Source organism: Scyliorhinus canicula, chromosome 17, assembly GCF_902713615.1.
Source record: "Scyliorhinus canicula chromosome 17, sScyCan1.1, whole genome shotgun sequence".
Taxonomy (NCBI): domain Eukaryota; kingdom Metazoa; phylum Chordata; class Chondrichthyes; order Carcharhiniformes; family Scyliorhinidae; genus Scyliorhinus; species Scyliorhinus canicula.
In genome coordinates this window covers 75,823,488-75,849,446 of record NC_052162.1, presented here as the reverse complement: position 1 = coordinate 75,849,446, position 25,959 = coordinate 75,823,488, and the positions used below count along the sequence as shown (strand labels likewise).

The 25,959-nt window shown below is 38.6% G+C and overlaps 1 protein-coding gene across 4 annotated transcripts in view; it reads right to left on the bottom strand.

Annotated features, from left to right (window-relative positions):
- The window catches only part of diaph2 (diaphanous-related formin 2), an 878,670-nt gene that overhangs the window by 569,414 nt on the left and 283,297 nt on the right, over positions 1-25,959 (bottom strand). For all 4 annotated transcript variants that reach the window (XM_038775000.1, XM_038775001.1, XM_038775002.1 and 1 more), the window contains 6 exons: positions 25,170-25,306; positions 23,976-24,084; positions 10,636-10,746; positions 9,025-9,143; positions 1,892-2,008; positions 954-1,072 (listed from right to left, as the gene is read on the bottom strand). In XM_038775000.1, coding sequence (XP_038630928.1) covers positions 954-1,072; positions 1,892-2,008; positions 9,025-9,143; positions 10,636-10,746; positions 23,976-24,084; positions 25,170-25,306 — 712 coding nt within the window. The remainder of the gene's footprint in view (positions 1-953; positions 1,073-1,891; positions 2,009-9,024; positions 9,144-10,635; positions 10,747-23,975; positions 24,085-25,169; positions 25,307-25,959) is intronic.

The following is a 25,959-nucleotide window of genomic DNA, read 5'->3' as shown; positions in this document are numbered from 1 at the left end:
TAAAGATTATTATCTTTCAGTCAATTTTGAAATTTGTTAAAAACTTCAGCATTAACTGTCTTTTGCTTCATGGAGATTTGAATAAACTGCTTTAAAATATTTTTCAGGATATCACCCTTCTGTAATTGCCTGCAACATCTGAATGGTGGATTAAACTCATTCAGTATGAAATGTGGCTATGTGTGGGCAGACAACAGATAAGCATGAAGCATTTCAGGCAAGATACAACTTACATGGATTGGATTTTTAACCAACAATTAACTCTACTGAGTAAAGAATATTAAGTTGCTTTACATACTTTTTTTTTTAATTGTGGAAATAGCAGCAGTCATCTGTCCATTAGATCATATCAGATTAGTTCAAACGTGTGTGGCATTGCTCTATTATGCCATATTGGTGGTTAAGTGATGATTAAATTGGTTCTTTTTTTCTCCGTTGATTGAAATGATTACTTAGTCAACAGTTGTACTTTATTTTAAAAAGTTATACTATTTTGGAATCGTAGATTCTGCAGTGCAGAAGGAGGCTATTCGGCCCATCGAGTCTGCACTTGGAAAGAACCCCCAACCCAATGCCACACCTCCACGCTATATCCGTAACCCAGTAACCCCACCTAATCCAAGGACAATGTAGCATGGCCAATCCACCGAACCTGCGCATCTTTCGACTGTGGGAGGAAACCGGAGCACCCGGAGGAAACCCACGCAGACACAGGGAGAACATGCAGACTCAGCACAGACAGTGACCCAAAGCAGGAATCAAACCTGGGACCCTGGAGCTGTGAAGCAACTGTGCTAACCACTGTGCTACCATGCTGCCCATATAGTTTGGAACTTCCTGGAAATTACAACAAAGGTGCAGTGCGATAGAAAACTGGAGAACTTCGATAACTTCAAGCGAAATGACATAGCTTAACTGTTTTAATCACATGTTGATTGCATATTCAAACATACCTATAAGATGACTAAAATCTACTTCTAATCGTTTGCGATATTCAAAATCAGGATCTACTCCATTTCGATGCAATACTATCTGGGAAATACATTCTTCAATTATCTTGTAATACTGTGGTCTAGAAGCATAAAAATCAAAAACAAATGTTTTTCATACAGTACAAACCAGAAGTAGCTCAATAAAAACACCATTAAAGATTTATATTTAATTCAAGTTTATTGATTGAACTGAGGATAAGTTATATTCAATTTGAGAAGTTTTTGCGACATATTCTCTAATGAAGAGACAAGTATAGGATATGCCAGCAACTGATAATGAGTTGGCTCCTCCCCACTCTCCCTTCCACTTAATACTGTATACGCCAGGGAGAGCTTTCGTTTACACCTTTGGGCCAGTCATGATGCAAATAACTAGAGTATGATGAAAATGAAGTCCAATTTTACATTAAAAATCATACAGAATAACAAGATCTGTAGATGTCTTCACACTTACATGATGTTTCATGTAATTTTAAAATATTTTAGAAAGCTATTTCATAATTACTCCATTTCAAATGCTGGTCTTTTTCTATTTGTGGAAGCAGATCCACAAAGCAATTGTATTTTGTGTACCAAAAGTAAAGAAAAATCTCATTCAACTTGATAATCCATTTTCTATTTTACATTTATTGCAATTTGATGACAATTATAACCTTGCAGTAGTTTCCTATATTTCTTACTTCAGTCTGTATTCAAAAAATTAATCATATGTTAACTTAAGCAAACCAAACTCAATCTATTCAAAAGACATCTTCTGCAAGAGTAATAATTAGCACTTCAAATATTAGACCTTTCATCAATTTATTCACATTACTATTGTAACTACTCTTATTGCTTGGTTCTTGTGACCACTCGAGACATTCAAAATAACACAGACTTTACTCAGAGTGACTTCTCACCTGATGTAATAATCATTCCTGATGAGCAGTAGGTGTTGCAGCATTGAGAGAAAATAATTCTCTGCAGTAGTGTCCTTCACCATATTAGACAGCAGATGGTAGACTTCATTCATGTCAGTGCAAATTAAGTTAAGAATAAAAACTGATAAAGTGCTAATTTCATTTAACATAAATAGTAACATTTATTAATTCCTAGTTCCATTAAAAGCATTTGAAAATAAGAATGAGTATTGACATTTATTTCCTGTAAAACAATATAGAATTTCACATTTAAAAAAATGTAAAACTCGATAACATTTTCCAATATTGATTTCTGTCTGTTCAAACCTCAATATTTTGGTACCATTGTGGAATTTGATCCTAAGCAGAGTTTCCAACCCCATAGCTGCTCCATCACCAATACTTTCACCTGTCATATTGCCTTTCTCAGCTTCTGCCTCAGAACATGTACTGTTGAACCTATCATGCATGCTTTTATTACCTCTAGACTCAACAATTCCAATACTCTTCTGACCAGTCGAGAACCTAGAACTTTAAAATTGAGCACCATTTAACCTATTCTGTCTGTATCTTAAGCTGCACCAAATCCCATTGGTCCATCACTCCCATACCTGCAGATATACTTTGGTCTAATAAATGCCCAATTTAACATTCTCATCCTTTTCTTAAATCTCCTGGATGGTCTTGGCCCACTCTATCTTCTTTCAGGTCCTCCAGCCCTACCACGCTGAGATCTCACTCCTCTAATTCCCAAGTTAATCATTCCAACTGTGCCTTAACTCTGGAGTTCATTCCTTTAGTCTCAAAGCCACCACACAACTTTCCCCTCCTTCAAGGCACATTGATGCTCTTAAAAACTGTTACATTTCAAAAATTACATGCCTGCTGCTGAAATGTCACGTGAATTATAGTGACGTCGGTGAGTGCGCGAGCTTCAGCTCTAAGTAAGCTACATTCCTAATAAAACATCGTATTTACAATACTACAGAATGTGGACACCTCCATACCGTTTCTCTCTACAGAAAACTCAAAAGATCTAACAAAAGAGAAAATTGGCAATGACGATTGAAGCAAGAAAACAGTATTACTGAAGACAAAATAAATCATTGACAAATTGGTGGATGGAGATAGTGTTGAGTGTGGAGCGGATTCTTGGGCTCGAAGCTGCCGTTGCGGATGTTTTTTTAAAAAAATGGACTACAACTGTGAGTAAGAAGGATGACAGTTTGAAAACTTGATGCTGTTGAAGGGGTAATGTCTGCATTGCAGAGACGGCACTCAAGGCGATACTAAACAGGCTTTGGGAATGGTAATTCAGAAGTCTTCAGACTTTGTTCAGGCCACTACTAGGTGAAAAAAAAATCAAACCCCAGTCAGGCAAAAAGGGAAAAAAAAATCTTAGCTGCATTGTGGTTAAGGGGATTGCTGGTGCCATACATCCAAAAGAATTGGAAGGGAGGAAGTTGGTTTAAGTATAGACCCTTGCAGCTGGGAACCAGAGTGGTGGGAAAAACGGGTGCCATGGATGCATTTGATGAAGACGGAGAGACTTGGAAGTCATATGAAGAAACATTCCAATTATATCTCTTGCAAATAAAACACCTAAATGTCACAACTTTTCTCAGTTCAGTACGGCTATAAAACTTGGTTCATGCAGCAAAACTGGTAGATAAAGCCCAAAAGCGAACGAATGAGGATTTTAAAAGGACATTTCTCATCAAAACAGTTATAATTGCAGAAAAATTTTGATTCTACCACCGTAATCATGAAGAAGGTGAAAGCATTTTGCAATTCGTAGCAACTTTAAGAATGTTAACAAAATATGAATTTGGTGCAATACGATCCCACACTTTGTGATCGGCTGGTTTGTGGACAGTTAAGCAATTCAAAGGAAACTGCTAACCGCAAGTGATTTAACTCTAAAAGCTGCTGTGAAATTTGCCACATCTGTGAAGCTAGCAACAATGCTTCAGAGATAGGGGCTGGAGTAAAGATCCAGAAAACAGAAACCACAAGAAACGGCTGCAAGGGGACAACCATATCAGCAATGCAGAAAGGTTGGACACTCAGCAAGGGAATGCTAGAGTAGAAAAAAATAAGTGAAAGAATTGTGGCAAAAAGGGCCATATTGCCGCGGCATACTGGGCTCAGAAAATCTCACTACACCAAGGTGTGTAAGGTGTGTGTAAGAAAATAAATACATCAAAGCATACTAGTCATGCCTATAAATTAGTGGATGGGGTCAAGACCACTTAGAAGACGACGTACCAAAGCAGGAGCTGAAACCAGGGGCTGGATTCTTCGATTTTGAGGCTACGTCCCTCGGCCGGCGTGGGAACAATGGTGTTTTACGACAGAAAAAATGGTGTAAAACAGCCACCAATCCTCAGTTCGGCTGGGGGCTAGCATAAAAGGCAGTGTAGAGCACCCACTCTAGCTAGGTGTCAATACTGCCCAGAGAATTACCGGGTCCGTGGTCGCGCATGCCTGCAGCAGCTCACTAACTTGTTTGTTCGAGTGAACAGGAACACTTGAACAACAAAACCGTAACCCCAGAGTTAAAAAGGAAAGGTGTTACTTTTCCAAGACATCCATAAATTATCTGGGCAATCAAGACAGATGGCTTGTACAAGGAGCCAAAGTAGGTGACAGCAATCTTCGAAGCACCAAGGCCCAAGAATGTGACACAGCTAAGATCGTTTTTGAGAATGATTAATTATAATGGTAAATTTGTGCCGAATTTAGCAACACTTTATTACGTGCCAAACAGGTATGGCACCGGTCAGAAGAAGGTAAAAGATGCTTTACAGATCAGGGCTGTTGGTTCACTACAATCCCAAGCTGAAGTTACAAATTCCTTGCAATGCACCACCCTATGGGGTTGGTGCAGCACATAATGCCTTCAGGAGAGGAACATCTGATAGCATTTGCTTCACAAACTCTTACCAGCGCTGGAACAGGTTATGCTCAGCTAGAAAAACAGGCTTTGAGCATCATTTCCAGGGTAAGAAGGTTCTACCACCATCTTTATGGCCACCATTTTGCTCTTTTGTTTTATTCGTTCATGAGACTTCGGCTTCGCTGACTGGGCCAGCATTTATTGCTGATTCTAAACTGCCCGTGAGGGGGCAGTTAAGAGTCAACCACATTGCTGTCGATCTGGAGTCACAAGCAGGCCAGACCAGGTAAGAATGGCTGATATCCTTCCCTAAAGGACATTAGTGAACCAGATGGATTTTTATGACAATTGGCAATGGTTTCATGGTCATCATTAGACTTTTAATTCCAGATTTTTAAAAAAAAATTTAATTCAAATTTCACCATCTGCAGTGGTGTGATTCGGATCCGGGTCCCCAGAGCATTACATAGGTTTCTGGTTTACTAGGCCAGTGACAATACCAGTATGCCACCGCCACCCCAATGACACTTGAAAACAATTTCATGCTTTATAATGATATTCTTTCTTTAGCAGCTAGTAGCTTACAAAGATAATCTTTGATATTGTCAACACACACTTAGGACATCCAATATCGTAGGTCACCGCAACATGCACACACTGATGCTTTGTCAAGAATGCTGTTACAAGTTAGACAAGAACCTGAAGAAGGTTTTGTCAATATTCTGTATTTCTCACTTGTGCAGAATCTGCCTGTGACTTCATCTCAAGCACAGAAATATACAAGAACTAATCCAGTGATGGGGTAGGTGATGGACATGGTCCAAAAAGGAAAAATGTCAGATTTAAAAATAAAAATCCAGACCTCAAGCCCTACATCACACAAGAACTTAAGCTGACAGTTCCATAAACAGTTTTATTATGGGTAATCAGTCATTATTCCTCCATGCTTGCGTAGAAAAGTCCTTGACCAACTGCACGAGGGACATCCTGTGTGGTGAGAATGAAGGAACTGGCACAGTTATTTTGGGTGGCCAGGATAGATGCTCAAATCAGAGAATGTGGGGCAATGTCAGTCCTGTGCAAAACTAAGAAACACCCCACCACTGCAACCATTACATCAGTGGGTTTGGCCGACACACCATGGCAGAGAACACACATAGACTATGCTGTTCCTGTAGAGGGTCACATGCTCCTAGTGATTGCGGATGCTCACTTAAAACGGCCAGAAGTGAAATCCATGCCGACCGAACAAACTATTGAGAAGCTCAATAAAATATTCACATTTGGTAGACTGGAGCAGGTCGCAAGTGACAATGGTACTCAGTTCACTTTGGAGGAGTTTCAGGATGACTAAGGAGAACGGTATACAGCACAAGGTCAGCTGTGTACCATCCTGCAACAAATGGATTGGACAAACGTTTTGTTTAATCATTGAAACATTCATTCAATGCATTGAAGGACCAAGGTACATTTGAAAAAAAGAGTAAACAAATTCTTTAAGTCTTACCGGAACACTGCACACATAACAATGCTGCTGTTAAGGAGGATACTGCAAACACAGTTTGATTTGTCACTACCATCTGATACTTCATAGATTGTCTGATGACAACAACTAGCACAGATTGCTGGGAGAGAAGAGAATTCTGAAAAGTATTCAATAAGAGCGAGTGCTGGCCAGAAGAGACACCACCGAGAAATGGGTCCCTGTAGTGATCCTAGCAAACACAGGTCCAATATCATATACCGTACAGACAGATGATGCAAAGTGCTTGGCAACGTCATGCTGACCAGCTGCCAGGTTCATGAAGTGAAATCATGGAAATTACTGAAGAGGTATTTTCCTTGGACAATAAGACATCAATACTTCGGAACAGAGGCTAGATGCAGAGACAAGTTCAGATTTTGTTTCTGAGGACTTCCCAATACCTATAGAGGTCAACACCCGAGTAACTTCCCAGGAGGTACCACTGACTGAAGGAAAAGAGGACATTTCCTTGACCTTGAGTAGCCAGGTTCCAGAACGTCAAATATAACCTAAAAGGGATAAACGTCCACCTGAGAAACTGTCTTATTGCGTTGTATATATGTGTATAGAGAGAGAGTGCATAAATGGATTTGCTGTAAAAATGTTAAGCAGCTGTTCTTGTACTAAAGGGTCAGGGGTGTTATGTATTAGAGAATGCATCCCTGCTGGTGAAGCAGCACGTGATCTGTAGTGACGACAACAGGTTTTGCACAGGCTTCGGTTCTCCATCTTAAATTGGATGAGCAACATCCATAATAAATCTCTCATTGTGTTTTTAAGAATCCAGAGTATAGGCACCTCCATATCTTTTGTCTTTGCAGCAAACTCAAAGATATAACAAAAACCCAACTCTTCGTCCAGGCTTTGGTTAACTGTCCTAAATCTCCTTATGTTGTTCATGTCAAATTATGTCCAGTAACGCTCCTCTGAAGTAGCTTGGAATAGGAACATAGCAACAGCAGTAGACCATTCACCCCTCGGGTCTGCTCCATCAGTTAATACGTTCATGGCTGATTAAAGCCTTTTTTCCCCACCCTATCCCCATAACACTTTACGTTATTGTTAACCAGGAATATATCAATCTCTACCTTAAACATACTGAGCTTCCCAGACCCTCTGGGGTAGGAAACCCTCTGTGTACAGAAATATCTCCTCATCTTGGTTCTAAGTAGCTTCCCCTTATTTTGAATTTGGATGTTCTATTATGGCAAAGGTGTAAATAAAGCTATTTTAAAGAATAAATCTATACAATAAACTTCCTGTAGATAAATGGAACAGTTAGTGATTCAATTATTATATCACAGGAAGAGACAGATTTATGCTCATCCAGTTTGTTTTAAACTTTAAACAGAGAACGCTTATTGTGGTTAAATTGTAAGATATTTGTATATATTTAACAGCTGATAGAAGTGTGGAGCAAGAAGAGCTAAAGCATAGAGATACTGCTGTACAAACAATTTGTCAACAGGAGCACAGAAGCAGTACTTCCTTTCAATTTACAACACATTTATAAATGAATAGTCAAGCAAAAGAAAACTTAATCACAAATTATAAAAGATGCTTGATGCAGATGAGAAAAGCTGAACTTGTCATGCATTCATTACAAATCAATCATGACCAAAAACAAGAATTCTTGAGAAAGAATAACATAACTGAACTAATTCTGATCCTGTTGATAATAAATCAGCCAACTGCTTCCAGCTGATCTCATATCTTCATTGAAAGTTAACTTATTCTGTTCATTCAGAAAACTAACAAAAAAAATACAATTGGTCAAACAAATGTACCACAGACCATAGATGGCGGCATCAAAGTCAACTGTTGAAACCTCAGAAAATCCCCCCCAAAAACAGGGCAAGACCTATTGGCCAAATATAATGATGAACCACCAGTGTGTTACCATTGTGAAATATCATTAGCATCTGGCGCGAAGACAGGAGCCTCATCTTCAAAACAGAGCCAGTATCACTTCCTTGATCCGTTGTGCCAAGTGATAAAATACTGGTAAGTAAAACATGAATTTGGGGGTGATAAATTGAGAAGTACTACTAAGGACAGTATAGCATCTAGTAGCTAAAAAGGCCAGGTTTATAAATCTGCTTTATACACAGAGTACATGCAAAAACATGATTTTGGGGGTTCCGAATAATATTACAATGGCTAGAAGTTTTCTAAAACAGATAATGTAGATTTACAAGTTTTATGTTGTAATGTAATCACTCATTTTAATATGCACAATTTAAAAATAAATTATTGAAAGACACGTTATCCAACATAGACAAATGGCAGTTGTCAAAATAATCAAATGAAAAAAAAAACACCCAAATGTTATCAGCACATCATGCTGTGGAGAAAAATGACTTTTGGGAACATCTGATGTTTTATTAAGTGGAAACTGTTACTATAAAAAAAACACAAGTAAAGCCTTCAACAAAAGATAGGATTGACCGGCCTATTAGTGCAATAATTGTAATTAGATTCAAAATATAAGCATACTTCTCATATTAAATACATAATAAAAAGTACTGCTTCTGTGTATATTAAGCCCGCAATGCTATAATCTGCACTGTCATTCCTTTAACATGACAGTGCCTTTCCACTATAATTTGTTGCCAAAGCAAATTAGCCCAAAAAACAAATAGAAGAAAAGCATTCCCATGTTGAAGTAATCTGAAAAAAAAGCACAAAAAGAAACAATGATAAGGATATTCCATCTCAGATCGGATGTCTTCCAGTCGGTGTGATACTTCAATGAAGTCTTCTTCTTTGTTTTCATCAAACACTTTCAATTGAATATCTAGTTCTTCATTTTCTTTCTCTTTTAGTATCTAATTAATTCAAAATGCAATATAAACAACGTATGACACCTAAAGAATAAACTAAAATGGAGGCTGAAGCAGGTTATTACACCAAATGCTCAAATTGAAGGACATCAGCAGGTTATTGCACCAAATGCTCAAATTGTTGGACATCAGCGAATTATTTGTTTCTGTTCAAAATTAGAGAAAAATTTCAATAAGCTTTTTTTCCACTTGTACAGTTCAAGCCAAAACAAAAGTCCATAAAAGCTTTCTTTCAATCATTTCTGAAATGCATCCAGAACCAATGTTCATGGCTAAGTTATCACCATTTAACCAAGATCACATATACTAAGAACAAGCAACAAGGTGATACTTCCCTTCAGATTGACACCATGCCAGCTGCAGAGAAATGAATTGCATCGGATATGGGGCACATTTATAAGCAATGTGAATTATGGACTATGCTAATTCTGGACTTGACATATGTTTCAAAATTATTTCCCTGGCTACAATTTTACACATACAACTTTTGGACACATGCCTGATCCAGAAGCATGAGTAAACATTTGGCGTCCAGGCATTATCACGCCCGTCGGGGGATATTTTGGTCGGCAAGCACACTTGTGCCCTCCGATAATCAAGAGACAATTTAAATTAATTTAACAGCAATTAACTGATCATCTGTCTTTATGGTTGGTGGGTGGGTTGACTGCCCAATCAACAAATGTGTCTGGGACTGAGTTCTATGTATCTATGGACTGTGCTGCTTAGACACACATGGTGTAGTTTTTGAGCTGATATATATATATATGCCCCTGCAGCACTCAGCCTTTCTGAGTGCATTTCATGCTGGATGACGCTGGATCATGCACATCAACAACGCAATTTCAGACACGAGAAGGTCTCACATCTGTTCCTGCCCACGTCGAATTCAGGCATGTCCCCAACACCACATTCAGACCCCTGTCTTGCCAGCTAATGGATCTCGCCAACAATCTTTTATAATGGTCATTCTTTTTGTGATGTGAAGCAGATTTGATCCAAATTACCTGCAAAACTTTCTATACTATGGATTATGATTTGCACTCTAATAATTGCACCAAGTGTGATAAGTGCTGTGCCACCTAAAAAATGACTGGTCATTACAAAGATCATCCTCCCTGATTCCCTGCCACCCTCCCAAAAATGAATGTAATTTCTAGAATCCTATTTAATAGGACCATTTAAAGAATGCTTTTGAGCAAATGATAGTCATTTGATTCAAAATAAATCCTGATTTATAATTCATGGATTCCCTAGAAAACCTTCCAGTGAGATGAGACACTGTTAGGTCAGTGATTCCATTTTATTCCAATCATTACAAGCCATGCTGTAGCCTTATAATGCCACCTTTAGTTTTAGAAACATCTTCCGTCAGTTTGTCATTTGAAATATACGTATACTTTCACATGCTAAAATGAAATGTAAAATTCATTAATGTCATGTATAAAATTATAAAAATAATGGACATTCTTCTTACAGGAAGTATCTTTTTCAATCCACAACGCAAGAATTCATTTCTCAAGTGTATCCTGAAATCCAGATCATCAGGAGATGTGACTAGAGCATTAATTAACTGCATACAGGCAACCTAAAAGAAAATAAAAGATAAACACTCAATGTCAGCTGGATAAACCAGTTCAAGCAATGTTCCAACCAATACTAAAATCTAATGATGTCAGTGGAGTTTATTATTCAGCCCCTTGTTTAGTTGTAGATTTCAAATTCAACCATCATTTATTTTGACATAAAAAAATGACACCCTCTGTAAAAATCCACAATTCTGTAGCACAGTGGTTAGCACTGTTGCTTCACAGCGCCATGGACCAGGGTTCAATTCTCGGCGTGGGTCACTGTCTGTGCAGAGTCTGCGCTTTCTCCCGTGTCTGCGTGGGTTTCCTCCAGGTGTTCCAGTTTCCTCTCACAAGTCCCGAAAGACGTGCTGTTAGGGGAATTGGACATTCTAAATTCTCCCTCAGTGCACCCGAGCAGGCGACGGATGTGTGGTGACTGGGGGATTTTCACAGTAACTCCATTGCTGTGTTAATGTAAGCCTACTTGTGACAATAATAAAGATTATTATTAATTTTAACAGTCTTGGAAATGCAAGTCACACCATTTCTTCCATTAATTGAAATCTGGTTGTGGAAACAACTATTGTAAGTCTCAAGCCAGATTTAACAATATTTAAAAAAACTTGTTAAAGGATAAGTCAAGGACAGTGCTATAAATATCACTGTAGTCAACTTTAATGGATATGCACAGTCCAAAGAGAATGCACATAATAATTAATGGCATGGATGTAAGTGAACCATAATTAGTTGTACAGCATTTGAGCAGAAGTAGTAAAAACTCATTTAATACAGTATTACTTACATATGACTTGTAATAGACCAGCATATCTACAAATTACAAGTAGGAAAATATTAAAAGGGTGAATGGAGCTTATGGATAGATATGGCAGGGAATATTATAATAGGCCAGAAACACATTAATCATGCCAAAGACTAGAGCATTAAAACTCTTACAGAGCCTTGAAGAAATAAATATCTGACCAACTCTCTGAAAGGTTATTTCCTTCCATACCTATCTAGTTTCTCCAAATCGCCATGATCTTCATGTCTGCTGCAGGTTCTGACAGTGAGGAGCAAAGATTACTGTACCATGACCAGGCCAAGGGCTACCAGAGGAGACCTCTGAGCAAGCATGGTCACACCTTATAAGTGCACCATCCGCCAGTTCAAATGCAATTGCAGGTCCTCATGTACATACAGACACAGTGGCATTGGGTGATGAGCATAAGTGTGCAGCAGGAGGTGACAGAGGCTACTGTGCAAGTCACTCTTGAAGGATGGAGGATAAAGTTTGCTCAACTGGTCGCATATGTTAGGTTCTAGGAGTGACTAAAAAGGAGATTCTATCTTGAACAGCAGCAACTGATTTGTTCCCACAAGTCTGAATTCCCCGAGGCAGTGCAGCGTAATTGGCTGAGAAAGCTGGAGTCCATTCAGCTTATGAGTGCCACCCTGACTCAGGGCTTTGAGCATGGGTTCCTCTTGCTGTGGGGGCAGGACGGTAGCAAAGTGGTTAGCATGGGTGCTTCACAACACCTGGGTCCCAGGTTCAATTCCCGGCTTGGGTCACTGTCTATGCGGACTCTGCACGTTCTTCCCGTGTCTGCGTGGGTTTCCTCCTGGTGCTCCGGTTTCCTCCCACAGTCCAAAGATGTGCAGGTTAGGTGGATTGGCCATGCTAAATTTCCCTTAGTGTCCAAAAAAGGTTGGGTGGGGTTGCTGGGATGGGGTGGAGGTGTGGGCTTGGGTGAGGTGCTCGATGGGCGAATGGCCTCCTTCTGCACTGTAAATTCTACTCTACTCCACTCCATTCAGAGAGTGACCGATCACATGGAGAACCATAGGCAACACCACCAACAGTGCATGCAGGGACTCCACACGCATTCACAGAATGCATGCCAAACTCTGTAGCCTTGGACTATGCGCATTCAAAGTTCAATTTTGGAGCTGATGGTTTGGAGGGAATGTCAGTTGTGCTGAAAACGGTGGTCGTTACCAACTATCTGGAGTGCCAGCCAAGGGCTGAGGCAGTTACCAGGGAGGTAGGATGCCACACCTCAGAGATGCAAAAATCATCATTGGCCTCTGTGAACCCTCTGGAAAAGGAGGTATCTGTGCAGCAGGGCCCAGTGGCAGAGGCTGCCCCTCGATTCCCATCCCTGCGGGACCTATAAAATAAGTCTCATATCTTTAACATGTAATTATTTTTTTTTGTTGCACCCATTACTCCTGGTGATATAAGTGGATGAACATGAAGCATTTATACAGCATTTCTCTGCCCACTACTTTAATGCAGATATCATCTATCAGTTTAAATAAGTTAATCAAAGCATCAAAGGAATGGTACACTAAAAGCTTAATGTTCCATTTTGATCACCAACAGTAATTTCTAGTCTAATACCTTTTAAGATACAAGATATTATATGGACTCAAGCAATCAATATTTATAGCATACAATGTTTCTGTGACAGGCAGCACAGATCTCACTTATCGATCAGCTTTGTATAGTAGACTAGGGTTTCAAACATAACGTCAAAACGTAACACCTACTATGTTCCTTATGATTAGTGTTTTGCATTAAGCTATCCAACTTCAATATTTCTGAAACATTAGGCAAAGGATTATTATAATTCCACAACAATGGAAGTGTATAGAACAGACTAGCACGGAGCTAGGTGATATTTTCAAACTTCTCCACAATTTGTTTTGCACAATTATTTATAGCACAAGGTTAGGAATTCTGCTCAGTTCATAAAATATCACTTTAAAATTCATGGCTAAGTCAAAAACGTCTGAGAATTACTACCACAGCTAGAAACCAGCTAAAAGTGGCACTAAAGTTTATTTTTCCACAATGAATTTCAAATCCAGACCAGAAGCCAACAGTGGTTAGGATACTGTACCGAAGCCCAGATATCTTAGTTTATTTTAAGACTGTGCAATAAATGATAGCTCCAGGAGTGATTGCATTAAAAAATAGAGTTTGATATTTCTAAAACAAAACTTTATTACGAATACAATATTAAACGTTTTAACTTCACACCCCAAGACAGCAGCTTACAATGATCCCTTAGCACTACCACTCAATTTTCAATTAAACAACAAGAAAAGAAATACATAGTTCTCAATCCAGCTTAAAAGTTAGCAGAGCATATGTTAATACTTGTGGTATAGGCTCTGGTTAGAATCCCTTCAGACTCTGGCTGAATATATTCAAATAGCTGCTTTAACTAGGTTGTTTCAGTCTCTTTCTTGTCTTCATAAAAGACTGCTCTGCTTTCAAATAATTAATTCTTTTTTTTTTAACTATCCTACTGGAAAGAAAACTGTGTTTACTTGTGGTCCAAAAGAACAAAGGTTGGCAGATCAGACTTCACTTCCCTTTCTTCAAAACTATTTTGGCAGCTTTCTCCTAAACAGCCTCGATCCAGAGCTTCTCAAAAAATCTTCTGTATTGCTTGGTTCCGCCCAACACTGACATTATCTCACCAAACTAAAAAACAAATGAACTTTCCAAGAACGGAAAGGACAATAACTTCTCAGAGACTTCCCCAGGCACACCACTATGCATGAGACCAGACTGAAAAACACATTCCTTCATCAATTTCACCTGCTGGCTGCTAAAAACACCCAGGTGCTGCAGAACAGACCAGCGCAGTCAAAAATTCATACACATATTCGATAGTTCACAATGTAAGAATCTATCAGTAAATAAATCGAAGAATACCTCAATTTAGGGTAGTGTAATTATTTTACGACTAATGCAAAGGGTAAAAAATTGTTTCAAGAATCTAATTGGGTCACATTGTTTCCTGTTGTGCCCTACTCTCAAATGAATGTCAGTGGAAGCTTTTCATAAATATTTATTATCGTCAATGAGTCCATCACTTTTAATAATGAAGTTTGCCTACAAACATAGTTTTCATGGATGTATTATGGCAGAGGATTGCATCCCTGCCTCTGTGTCAAGAAGCTCTGGATTTAAAACCCACTCTGGAACTTGATGGCAAAGGAAGGTGAGTTCATAACACAGCCAAACAATGAAAGTATCAATCTTGTAAATCCTTTCAACATACACCAATGGCAGGTGGTAGGTAAGAGCTGGAGATATTCCTCAAGTGATGTGGTGGAAAGAAATTTGGGGTCTCTCCCTCCATGAGTCAGTTGATTTAGTTGGCTGGACAGCCAGTGTGGAGCAAACTGCTGCCAACTACATGGAGTTTGAGCCCTGTTCCAGCTGAGGTAGATTTCAGACCTGCCTCCTTGCCTTTCTATGGTGGAAGTTGTGTGTTGTCGGTGAGACTCACTTTCGGGCAAAGAACTGAACAAGAAGAACTGTTTCTAAAGTTGGAAAAGCAGTGGGTTTATTGTTTCATATTCTGAGTATTCCGCACATTTTTCTTCTCTGCAATTCAAATTTACCACCATTGGAAATATGCATTCATATCCACAATGATGCATTTTGTACTAACATAGGGGAGAGTTTTAAAAGACAAGCAGTATCAAAACAATATTGTAAAGAAAGAAGCTAGAGAAAAACAACAAAGCACAGCAAGTGCTAGCAGTGAAAATTGGGGGAAGAAATTATATCCAGTGTGGGAAATCATAGGATTGCAAACCGGTACCAATAGCAAAATTTACATAGAATTTACAGTGCAGAAGGAGGCCATTCGGCACATCAAGTCTGCACCTGCTCTTGGAAAGAGCACCCTACCCAAGCCCACACCACCCTATCCCCATAACCCAGTAACCCCACCAACACTAAGGGCAATTTTGGACACTAAGGGCAATTTAGCATGGCCAATCCTTCTAACCTGCACATCTTTGGACTGTGAGAGGAAACTGGAGCACCCGGAGGAAACCCACGCACACACGGGGAGAACGTGCAGACTCCACACAGTGACCCAGCCGGGAATCGAACCTGTGACCCTGGAGCTGTGAAGCAATTGTGCTAACCACTATGCTACCGTGCTGCCCAAAATCTTAGTAATATTTGTCATATTTCCAAACAAACACCCAGTACACACAGTAGAGTAGAGTATCCACATTACTCAAAAATGTTGCAAAATGGTCTGTTAAAGTATCATTTTTGTACAGGTTAGCTTTAGTTTCTGCACTGACCAGCAAATCAACTGCCCATACCTCATTAGTTATTGCACTCTACTCCACCAGCTCTGCATTCAAAAAGTAATGAATGCACATTAAAATTTATTCTGCATTAAAAATATTATGCCGATGCACAATTGGTGTCTTAATTCTTGTTATAAGTATCTATGTAAACCTGTCACATTATAATTACACCATTCCACTAGTGGTGGTGCTGCAGTTTAATTTTTGTACCTTCCAGATGTTCAGCTTGCACCACATGAGAATTCCTCTAAACAACTCTAATTCACTGCTTCCCAAACTGCCATTGATTTAACCTATTCTATAAATATAAACTTGAAGGTATTATATATAAACAAAGGATATATGACATTAAAATGGAGTGAATGTTATCTTTGTATTCTTTTAAACTTTCTTCACTTGGTCCTGGCTCTGCATATGCAACATTTCAGAGATGAACTAGAAAATCTTGATACATGGAACATGCATTTCTATTTTGTTCTGCTTCCACAGAACAATTTCAATTACCTTTTTTTATTCTTTCACGGGATGTGGGCCTCGCTCACTAAGCCAATATTTATTGCCCTAATTTCCTCAAAAAGGTGATAGTAAGGTGCTTTCTTGTACCCCTGCAATCCAAGTGATATATATGCACTCAAAGTCTGTTAGGAAGGATTTCCAGGGTTTACACTCAGCAGCAGAGATGAAAAATCTTATAAGGAAAAGGTGGGAAATCAATTGTAGGAGGGGGAGAGAAAGAAAGATACAGAGCGAGTGAGCAAAAGAGCGAGGCATGTGAGTGAGTGTGCTACAAGGTGTCAGTGTGCAAGATTGAGAATATGATATGTGATACTCGAATAATGTGCAAGCATTATTGTCACAGTACCCACAGATATGCCAAAATATTTTCCCCAAGGATATCTGTAGCTAATTGGGCTCATGAACGAGATCTATGTAGCACAACTTAATCATGCCTGCAGCAACTGAAAATTATTTAAACTTCCACACTCAAGAGGTTATGTTTTGGGTTTTGCTACACATCGGAGGCATTTTTTTCATACAAGTATAATGGAAGAAATGTTGGTCTTCACCAGGATCATTGCCAGGTGTGGTGATTTGCTCTCCTCCCAAGCACTGAAAAGTGTCTCCAGTAATCTGCAGCTGGTTTACAAGAAGGTTCAATTGAACAATATACATTTCAGTTGATTTATTAAAATGTCAACAGGCAAAAAAAATCAAAGAGCTAAAAGACATTAGTTGGCTATATGGGGTCACTGGGGAAAGTCCTGATGTAAAAAACATTTTTAAATTTTTAAAAAAGTATGAAAGCACAATTTAAAGTGTATTAATTGTTTTTGTTAGGTTCTTAAATGTCAATTATATTAAAACACAAATGCTTTTTCATCCTCTCTTGTACAGGCAGCTTGCAGCCTTCTGCATCAGTTAACCAAGCACAACTTTCAAGCAATGACCTTAGCTATCAATCTTCCCACTTAAATGGCTCAAGATAGAAAGCTAGATTACATATAACATCAAGAGTGATCCAAGGAAAACATTTTAGGGCATCAGCCAAAAGTGGAATGTTCAAGATCACCAAGGCCCTTCAGCAGATGAGCCAAGCAGAAATATTATGGAGGCTCATTAAATGGCAAAACTTTGCAATTAATTTTTCATGCAAATATTCACAACAGGTGGCTACAGTCCAAATCCAGATCAAGTCAAACTGAATCAGCAATGTACAGCGTACAAAGGGCAATTAAGCAGATATGATAAACAAACATAATAAAACTATATTCCTAGAGTATCTGAACAACACTGAGAAAGATACTAAGGGGACAACTAGGCAAGGTTTTAGTTTATTTAGTAAAATAAACCATTGGTTGAACATGAGAAAAATATCACAATATTAAAAAAGGAATGATGGACAAACCTGAATTATATATAGTCCAATGGGAACAAAAACCATAAAGAGTAAATGACATGGAGTCGAGTCAAGACATTTCCTTCACAAATCTTTCAGAATTTTGAGACAACAAACTAAATTATTTGGGCAAAATAATTTAACCTGGTTTTCAGATGAAATTTCATAATATTCTGTTAATGATCTTTCAAAAATAGCCTAACATCGTGGAGTTTAATAACACTTTGACTAACTGGCTTGGCAATAGGAGACATCAGTCTGAAAAGGGAAAAAAAGTGTTCGAGAAGAAGAATGACTCATGTGAGTTCTGCTGAAATGTGTGATATGTCTCCTACTGTTAGCACTTTATAAATAATAGACATGGATACTTTTCATAATATTATAAAATCTATTTATTAGGCTGACCTATATGGTCAGTTTACTAGTATAAGGATGATTTGAAATCCAGGTCATTAAAATATGGAGGGTGAGATGGACTTTAATTCAGGGGTGGCATGGTGGCAAGCACAGCTGCCAAATAGCTCCAGGGTCCTGGGTTCAATACCGGCCTCGGGTGACAGTCTGTGTGGAGTTTGCGCTTTCTCCCAGTTTCTACGTGGGTTTTCCTTCGGGTGCTCCACTTTCCTCCTCTAGTCCAAAAATGTGCAGGTTAGGTGGATTGGCCATGGTAAATTGCTCCTTAGTGTCCAAAAGGTTAGATGGAGTTCCTGGGTTATGGGGATAGGGTGGAGGCATGGGCTTAAGTAGGATTTATTTCTAAGGGCTGGCGCAGACTCGATTGTCTGCCTTCTGTACTGTCGGGATTATGATTCCATGATAAACATAAGCTAATTAACTTTGGACAGAAACATGAAACATGCATATATAACAAATCTATATATCATCAAGAGAAGATAAATTTGGATGTGATTACTGGTCATGCATCGAAAATGTCTTGGCACCTGAAGCTTATTAGCCAAGACCATCAATTGTTCAAATTGTTTAAATGCATTTAATTAAATGCAAAACAACGCAGTCAGAATCAGTAATTTCAGAGCGGTCACATTCAGAATATTAAGTGCAAATCGGGTATCATACCTCAAAAAACATCAGTGCATTGTGGTACAAAGAGTAATCAGGATGACTTTGGTGTTTAAAGATTCTAAGTGATAAAGAGTAGCATGCAAAACTGTACTGCTCATCACTGCAGAGGAAGATAAAGGATTTGAGGGATCAGCGAATTCTTTAACTTCGGCTATAGTCACAGAACTAAAAAATGCATAAGTGCTGGGAGCAGAATGGTAGCGCAGGCGTTAGAACTTCTGCCTTGCGGTGCCGAGGACCCGGGTTCGATCCTGGCCAGGTCAGAAAAGATCCAGGTCAAAAGTCTGTGTGGAGTTTTCACATTCTCCTCGTGTCTGCATGGGTCTCACCTCCACAACCCAAAGATGTGCAGGGTCGGTGGATTGGCCACACTAAATTGCCCGTTAAGTGGAAAAATTAAAAAAGAAAAAAAATACAGAAGTGCCAAACTAACAAGTCTACATTGTAGGACAAAATTACGATGCAGTATTCCCCTTAAAGAAAAACTGAATAAATACCTAATTTACTAATTAGAATGAAGATAAATGTGGACAATTAAACATTTTACAGCAATGATTCTTATGCTGCTGAGATGAGAATCATCTTTGTAATTAGTCACAGCTGATAAATGAGAGTTATAAGATTAGGTTAATTCCTGGTTGTGAACTTGGATGGTGGTGGAGAAATTTCACAGAACTTTATATTTTGAGATGCAACCGCTGATTTGTTCCTAAAATCAATCAAATTAGATATCATAAGATAAAAATGGACCTAGGCTAAGGATTTATGAGAGAAAATTTTCATTTCTCGTGATAAACCTGCTCTACATTCTATCTTAACAGTGTCAGAACTCTTTAAAAATCAGAACACATGAAAAAGCAAATACACTCAAAACTACGATATTTCACGAGAGAAAATTCTGATGAGCAATTTATCTGGGTTGGTAAATTAAGTCTATTCAAAGAAAAGATGAATGCAAGTCTTCCAGTGCTACTATAAAATCTTTCATTAACACATCTTGATTTGAACAAAATGTACTCGGGACAACATTAACATATAAATAACCTGCCATACTAAAACAAACTCTTCAGGCTAGTGAATAGGTTATGTGACAATGCCTTTATACATGGTGAACATTTATTTTAAAAATGTATTACATTTTTAAACTGGTATCTTCATCACGGAAAAACGAATGGTTGGACGTCTTCAGAATTCACCCACAAATTACCATAGATTCTGTCATTTAGACAATTTCTACCCTCAGCCTTTAAGGAAGCTCTATTCCTTAATACCAGGGCCATCTTTTTAAATAGGTACCAAATGAGGCAAATTCTAATTCTATAATAAGATTCCAGGACTTTTATTGATATTTTGAGGATTGTATGATGCGTGCACATAGTTTCCTGTGAAAATCACAAATTAACAGCGTTGTTCATAGTTGCATTGCCATATCATCTAATTGTCTTTTCTTAAACTCATGAGGAAAACCATCTGCTCCTTTCATTTATTATATAGTGAAGTACTCAAGGCCAAAATTCCTAGTTACGTAAAAAGTTGGAGAGAGTCTGCATATTAACAGAGTATAGCAATGTATTATTTTTTGTACAGACATATTAAGAATAGTAATGGAGAGGGCGGCATGTGGCGCAGTGGTTAGCACTGGGACTGCAGCACTGAGGATCCCGGTCCTGGGACCGTCCGTGTGGAGTTTGCACATTCTCCCCATGTCTCCGTGTCTACCCAGAAATGTACAGGATTGGCCACACTAAATTGCCCCTTGATTGGAAAATAATAATAATAATTGGGTGAAATTTATTTTAAAAAAGAAAGAATAATAATGGAGAATAGATTCAAGTTCAAGTCCCTTTGAACTTAAATAATTTTTGAAAAATCATCTCAACTACTTGGGACCTTATAAAATATAACAATATAAACCCTAATTTTAGACTGATACTTACTTCAATAGTTAATGAGGAAATATAGGAGGCTGGTTTAGCACAGGGGTAAATAGCTAGCTTTGAAAACAGACCAAGGTAGGCCAGCAGTGCGGGTTCAATTCCCACACCAGCCTCCCCGAACAGGCGCCGGAATGTGGCGATTAGGGGCTTTTCACAGTAACTTCATTTGAAGTCTACTTATGACAATAAGCGATTTTCATTTCATTTCATGGAACAGAAAAATTTTAATTTAACTCCCGAGTAACTACAGAGTTAATCTGCCAAATTCTAAAACTAATCCTCCTGCCCCCCACCCCACTACCCCGAGATCAGACTTGACCACTCCTCCTGACCACAATAACCCAAACCACCCGATTAAAATCTGACCAGACCTGACTACACTAACCCATGACCACGCAGACCAGACCCAAGGAAATATGTCACCGATGTTTCACAGTCACTGGATCAAACACCTGGACTGACTGGACGAGCCTCAGACTTGACCAGCCTCCCAACACAATTACCGTCCGACCCACCCGTCACCCTAACCATCTGCCACCTCAGCGGCTTTTTATTTTATATATTAATTTAAAGGATATGGGCATTGCTAGCTAGGCCAGCATTTATTGCCCATCCTTAATTTCACTTGAGGTAGTGTGGCCCAGTTCAATTTCTGGGCATTGGTAATTCACTTACTTCACTGACCGAATACCACCCCAATCACTCACTCATCCATTCACCAATTCACTAACATTTGTGCTGCATACTTAAAAATTTACCTACTATATCTTGTACACTCTATTAAATAATTATTCTATCACACCTACCTGTGTATATTGGATGCAAACAATCAGAGATATACCAGTGTCATGTTCTACTAATGTAATTTTTGAAGAAGTCACTCTCCAGCAATTTTTCCCAACAGCAGGAGATTAAATGGCCAGATCCGTAATCTTAAACCCATATTTAGGGCAATTGAAACAGAGGGTACACATCACAAAGCATGCACCATGTGCACAATAGTGGGCGATATCGATGTAAAAAACAGACCATTTTTGAGCCTTTCCATGGAATATTCCCTCTTCCCGTAAAGCAATTAGGTTCATTGAAAAGATGAAAGGAATAGGATTCTTCAAGTGCTGTACAGGACAGTGCCTTTTTCAAGTATATACTAAATTATGTTGCTACACATACAATAAACTAGAAAAGATTAAATATTCTGAGGGTTACAATTGCGGAATGCTAAATATCCATAACTACGAATTGGAATTTGGTCTTTTTGAACACCTGGGGAAAACGTGCCGGGAACACAATAGTGACTGGATTTTCAAAACATTGCAATGAACCAGCGTTTGGCAATGCCGACTCAAGTGCATATGACCCAATGAGAGGCCTATGTTTACACTGGAATGGCAGTCCTATTGACCTACCATGTGAAATCTAACACAATTCTTAAAGCTCCTAAACAGTCAAATAGGAAGCATGGTACATGCAAGAGGCTAGTGTTTGCATATTGAAGCCGACCTAATAAGATAGGCAATAGTAATACTGTATTTAGCACCTCCACATCCCATGCACGAAAGAAAAATAACCTCAGGAACATGGGTATGTCAGGCGTCTCCTGCTGCCTGCACTGATTTAAAATGATATTCACAGGCGCTGAAGTCAAACAGTACCCATAATTTGTCAGAGTTTCAAGGTACCCAATCAGTGAAAAGACTGTGTTACTAGTATTTCTAACAAAGGCAGCAACAATAAGAGATGGGCAGTATTTTGCAATCCCTCGCATGGAAATGGACTCTGCTGGGATCTGAAATCAAATGAAACAATAGATCATAACTTCCTGACTTCCCAGCGACGAATTTTGGGGGCTACTCCAATGAAATGCTGGGGGAGGCCTCTTGGAGGGTCCCACGAAAGGGTCGAACTGCAATTGTCCAGGAGGGCTAACTTTCCCTCGATAATTGCGCTGAGCAGAAACCATCCGCAAATCAATTTAAATTTGCCAACTTCGGATGGTTCTCCAGTTTACACTCGTAGCTACTCTGAAAGATGTAGAAGGGGGAAAAAAAACTCTTCTAATTTCAGCGCAACTATTTTACACTCCCAGAACGAGCTCCGCACAGGATATTTTCCCACGGTACACACACCACCCCCAAACCCCGATCTCCCTACCATCCAGGTCCGACACCCAACTCTAACTCCTGCCTTCACTGCTCCTGTCATCTAGCCTAAGTGAGGAAGGTCGGATGAGACACGGGCTTTGGACTTCCAGCAAGTCCAATTGGACTCCACTTCGGGAGTGGCATCTTCCACTCTGAGGAAGTTACAGGCCATTAATTGTCATGTCTGGCAAACTGATTTACTGGTTTCTCTATAAAATAACAAAACTCTAGAAACAACTTAACGGTGGAAGCCCAGATTTGCACTCAAATTTGTGAGAAGCAGCAAAAAGCACAATAATTTCAAGACCCAAGGGCGCCATGGTGACGCAGTGGTTAGCACTGCCGCCTACGGCGCTGAGGACCCGGGTTCGATCCCAGCCTCGGGTCACTGTCTGTGTGGAGTTTCCACATTCTCCCCGTGTCTACATGAGTTTCACCCCCACAACCCTAAGATGTGCTGGTTAGGTGGATTGGCCACACTAAATTGTCCGTTATTTGGAAAAAATAATTGTGTATTAAAAATTTATTTCAAAAAAATAATAATAATTTCCTGACCCAAATGGAAAGAAGAAATTGTTTTTAGCAGAAAACAAAGGTTGGAATATGAGCAAACTCAATCGGCAAAACAAATTAAGCACCATTAATAAGTGACCAGTATAATTTTAGCACAGAGGAAAAACAATTTAAATTTGTTGGAAAATTCCTAACAACTCAATGATGTATAAATCTCAAGACAATGGTCCCTGGCAGAGAAAACTGAATTTGCACTCCGGCATGCACAGAATGTGAAAGAAAGGTTTGGGCTTCATGAGGGCTGCTATTTATGTTCGAAATAGAAGGCCAAACATTTATCACATTCTTTTCAAAGCAATCTTGCTTGTGGCAGGTATGAAATCAGGCTAAAGGTGCAGTGCTGCATTGACAGGACTGATACACAAATAATATTGCATATGAATCACCAAGTAAAAGTACATAATGATGGCATAATTAAACATTCAACTATTTTTGATATCTAGCAAATGAAGATAAGACTACATCGTGAAACAAACATTCACCTGCAGTTGAAGTGCTTCATGATTATCCAGTCCTTCCACAATGGGTGCAAATCGTTCTCTGTTATTCTGCTCTGCAGCTGTGGTCATAGCTTCCAAGATTTTATCAAGACTAAAGGATTATAGAAAAAAAAACGTAGCAGCATGTTCATAAAACCACTCTCAAATGAAGTCTTCTCTAACCACCATACATGTTCGAAATAAATGTATAAACATATATGGTACATTGCTACATTCTAAATGCATTTACGGTGATGGAGAAAATCTGCTTCATATTAAAAGTGCCATTTTTACATGAAATGAGCCATTTAAATCAGTAAAACTATTATAATGCCTGCTCAGATTAAAAGAACACATAGAATGTGGCACAGCAAATTGTTGTCTACAGCCTGTAGACAACATTAGTTTGAATTTAACATTAATTTGAATGTAATAAATATGTTTCAAAGTAACTATCTCTAAACATATATATTTCAGAAGATTAAAAAGCTAAATCCAACACAATAAGATCTATTTCTCAAAATGCTCCATTAATGATTACAATTCTATTTCGAATGCTTTGTTTTCTTGTTGAATGACATTATTTTTACCTTTCACAGAATCAAATTACACAAATACGTCTATTTCCTTTTGACTAAATTTTAATGTTCCATCCCTGTTAACTTGAAATGAAAGACCGAACAAAAAAAATCACTTTCCATAGAACAAAAATAATTCAGTAAATTATATTTAAAGTGAGATGATGTCCATTAATGCATTTATTAAATCTATTTCAAATAATTTAAATAAATCAATGGGGAATAACATCAGAATAACATCAACGGCATGGGATTCAACCCTCTCTCCGGCTGAGGTAAACTCAGGGCTTGCCTCCTCAGCTAAAAAGTCACAGCATTTGCCATGATTCAGCGAATGATGATCAAGGACCTGCCTTCATGCAGAACTCAGGAAACAAGGCAATGACAAATCAAAGCAAATTTATATTGTACTGTTTCTGAGAGGGCAATACATGAATTATGTTACCCACATGACTTCCCTCCTGTTCTCCACCTCATCAAGAAACAGCAGAAAAACGATCAATAAAGTAAGAGTGCAAATAAGAGTACAACTAAGATACCGTAAGAAAGCATTGAACTGTTTTCCACAGAATAACAGTGTACACATAGGTGCAGAAAACATCAGGCATGTTTAACTTACATATTTTCTTCTCCAACAATGCAAATTGCAGAGAGAATTTTAACAATTTCTATCATCATGTTTGTTTGTTTTGGGTCAATCGCTCTTGCCAATAACAATAAGCTCCTTTCATCACCGAGTATTCTTTGCAAACCAAACTAAATAACAGACAAAGAAATATAGATTATAGGTTAGATGATGATTTTCATTAAATTATATTGTCATGCTTTATTAAAAGTCAAATCATAATATTCACTTGGAGAACTTTAACTCAAGGGAGTAGAGGCAGAGATAGTAATAAAATATTCCAGAAACATTGAACAGCGTTCATCATTGAAGCTTGAAAAATTCTAAGGGTATATCAGAGTTTAAATTATGTGACTTGACCAGCAAGAAATGTAACTACTTTCTCTCATGGCCACATTTCGTTACTCTAGGTTTATTACATACAGAAAGGTTTGCTAACTTCCTCACTTCCTCTTCATTATAAATTGTCTCCTCACTGTTTTTACTGCCAGCTATATAGTTATATCTTTCTTTTCTAGTCCTGTGACTGGCTATCCACAGCAGTCGAATTGTCCTTAACTCAGCGACCAACATTGTGTGCAACTGCAATCATAACTCATCAGCACATTCTATTCTTCTCTAACCCTTTACCTGTTCACACTACTGGATGAGGGAACTAAAGTGTTATCTCCAAAATTTGCAGATGATACAAAGTTGGGTGGGAAGGTGAGCTGTGAGGAGGATGCAGAGATGCTTCAGAAGGATTTGGACAGGCTCAGTAAATGGGCAAATGCAGGGCATGATG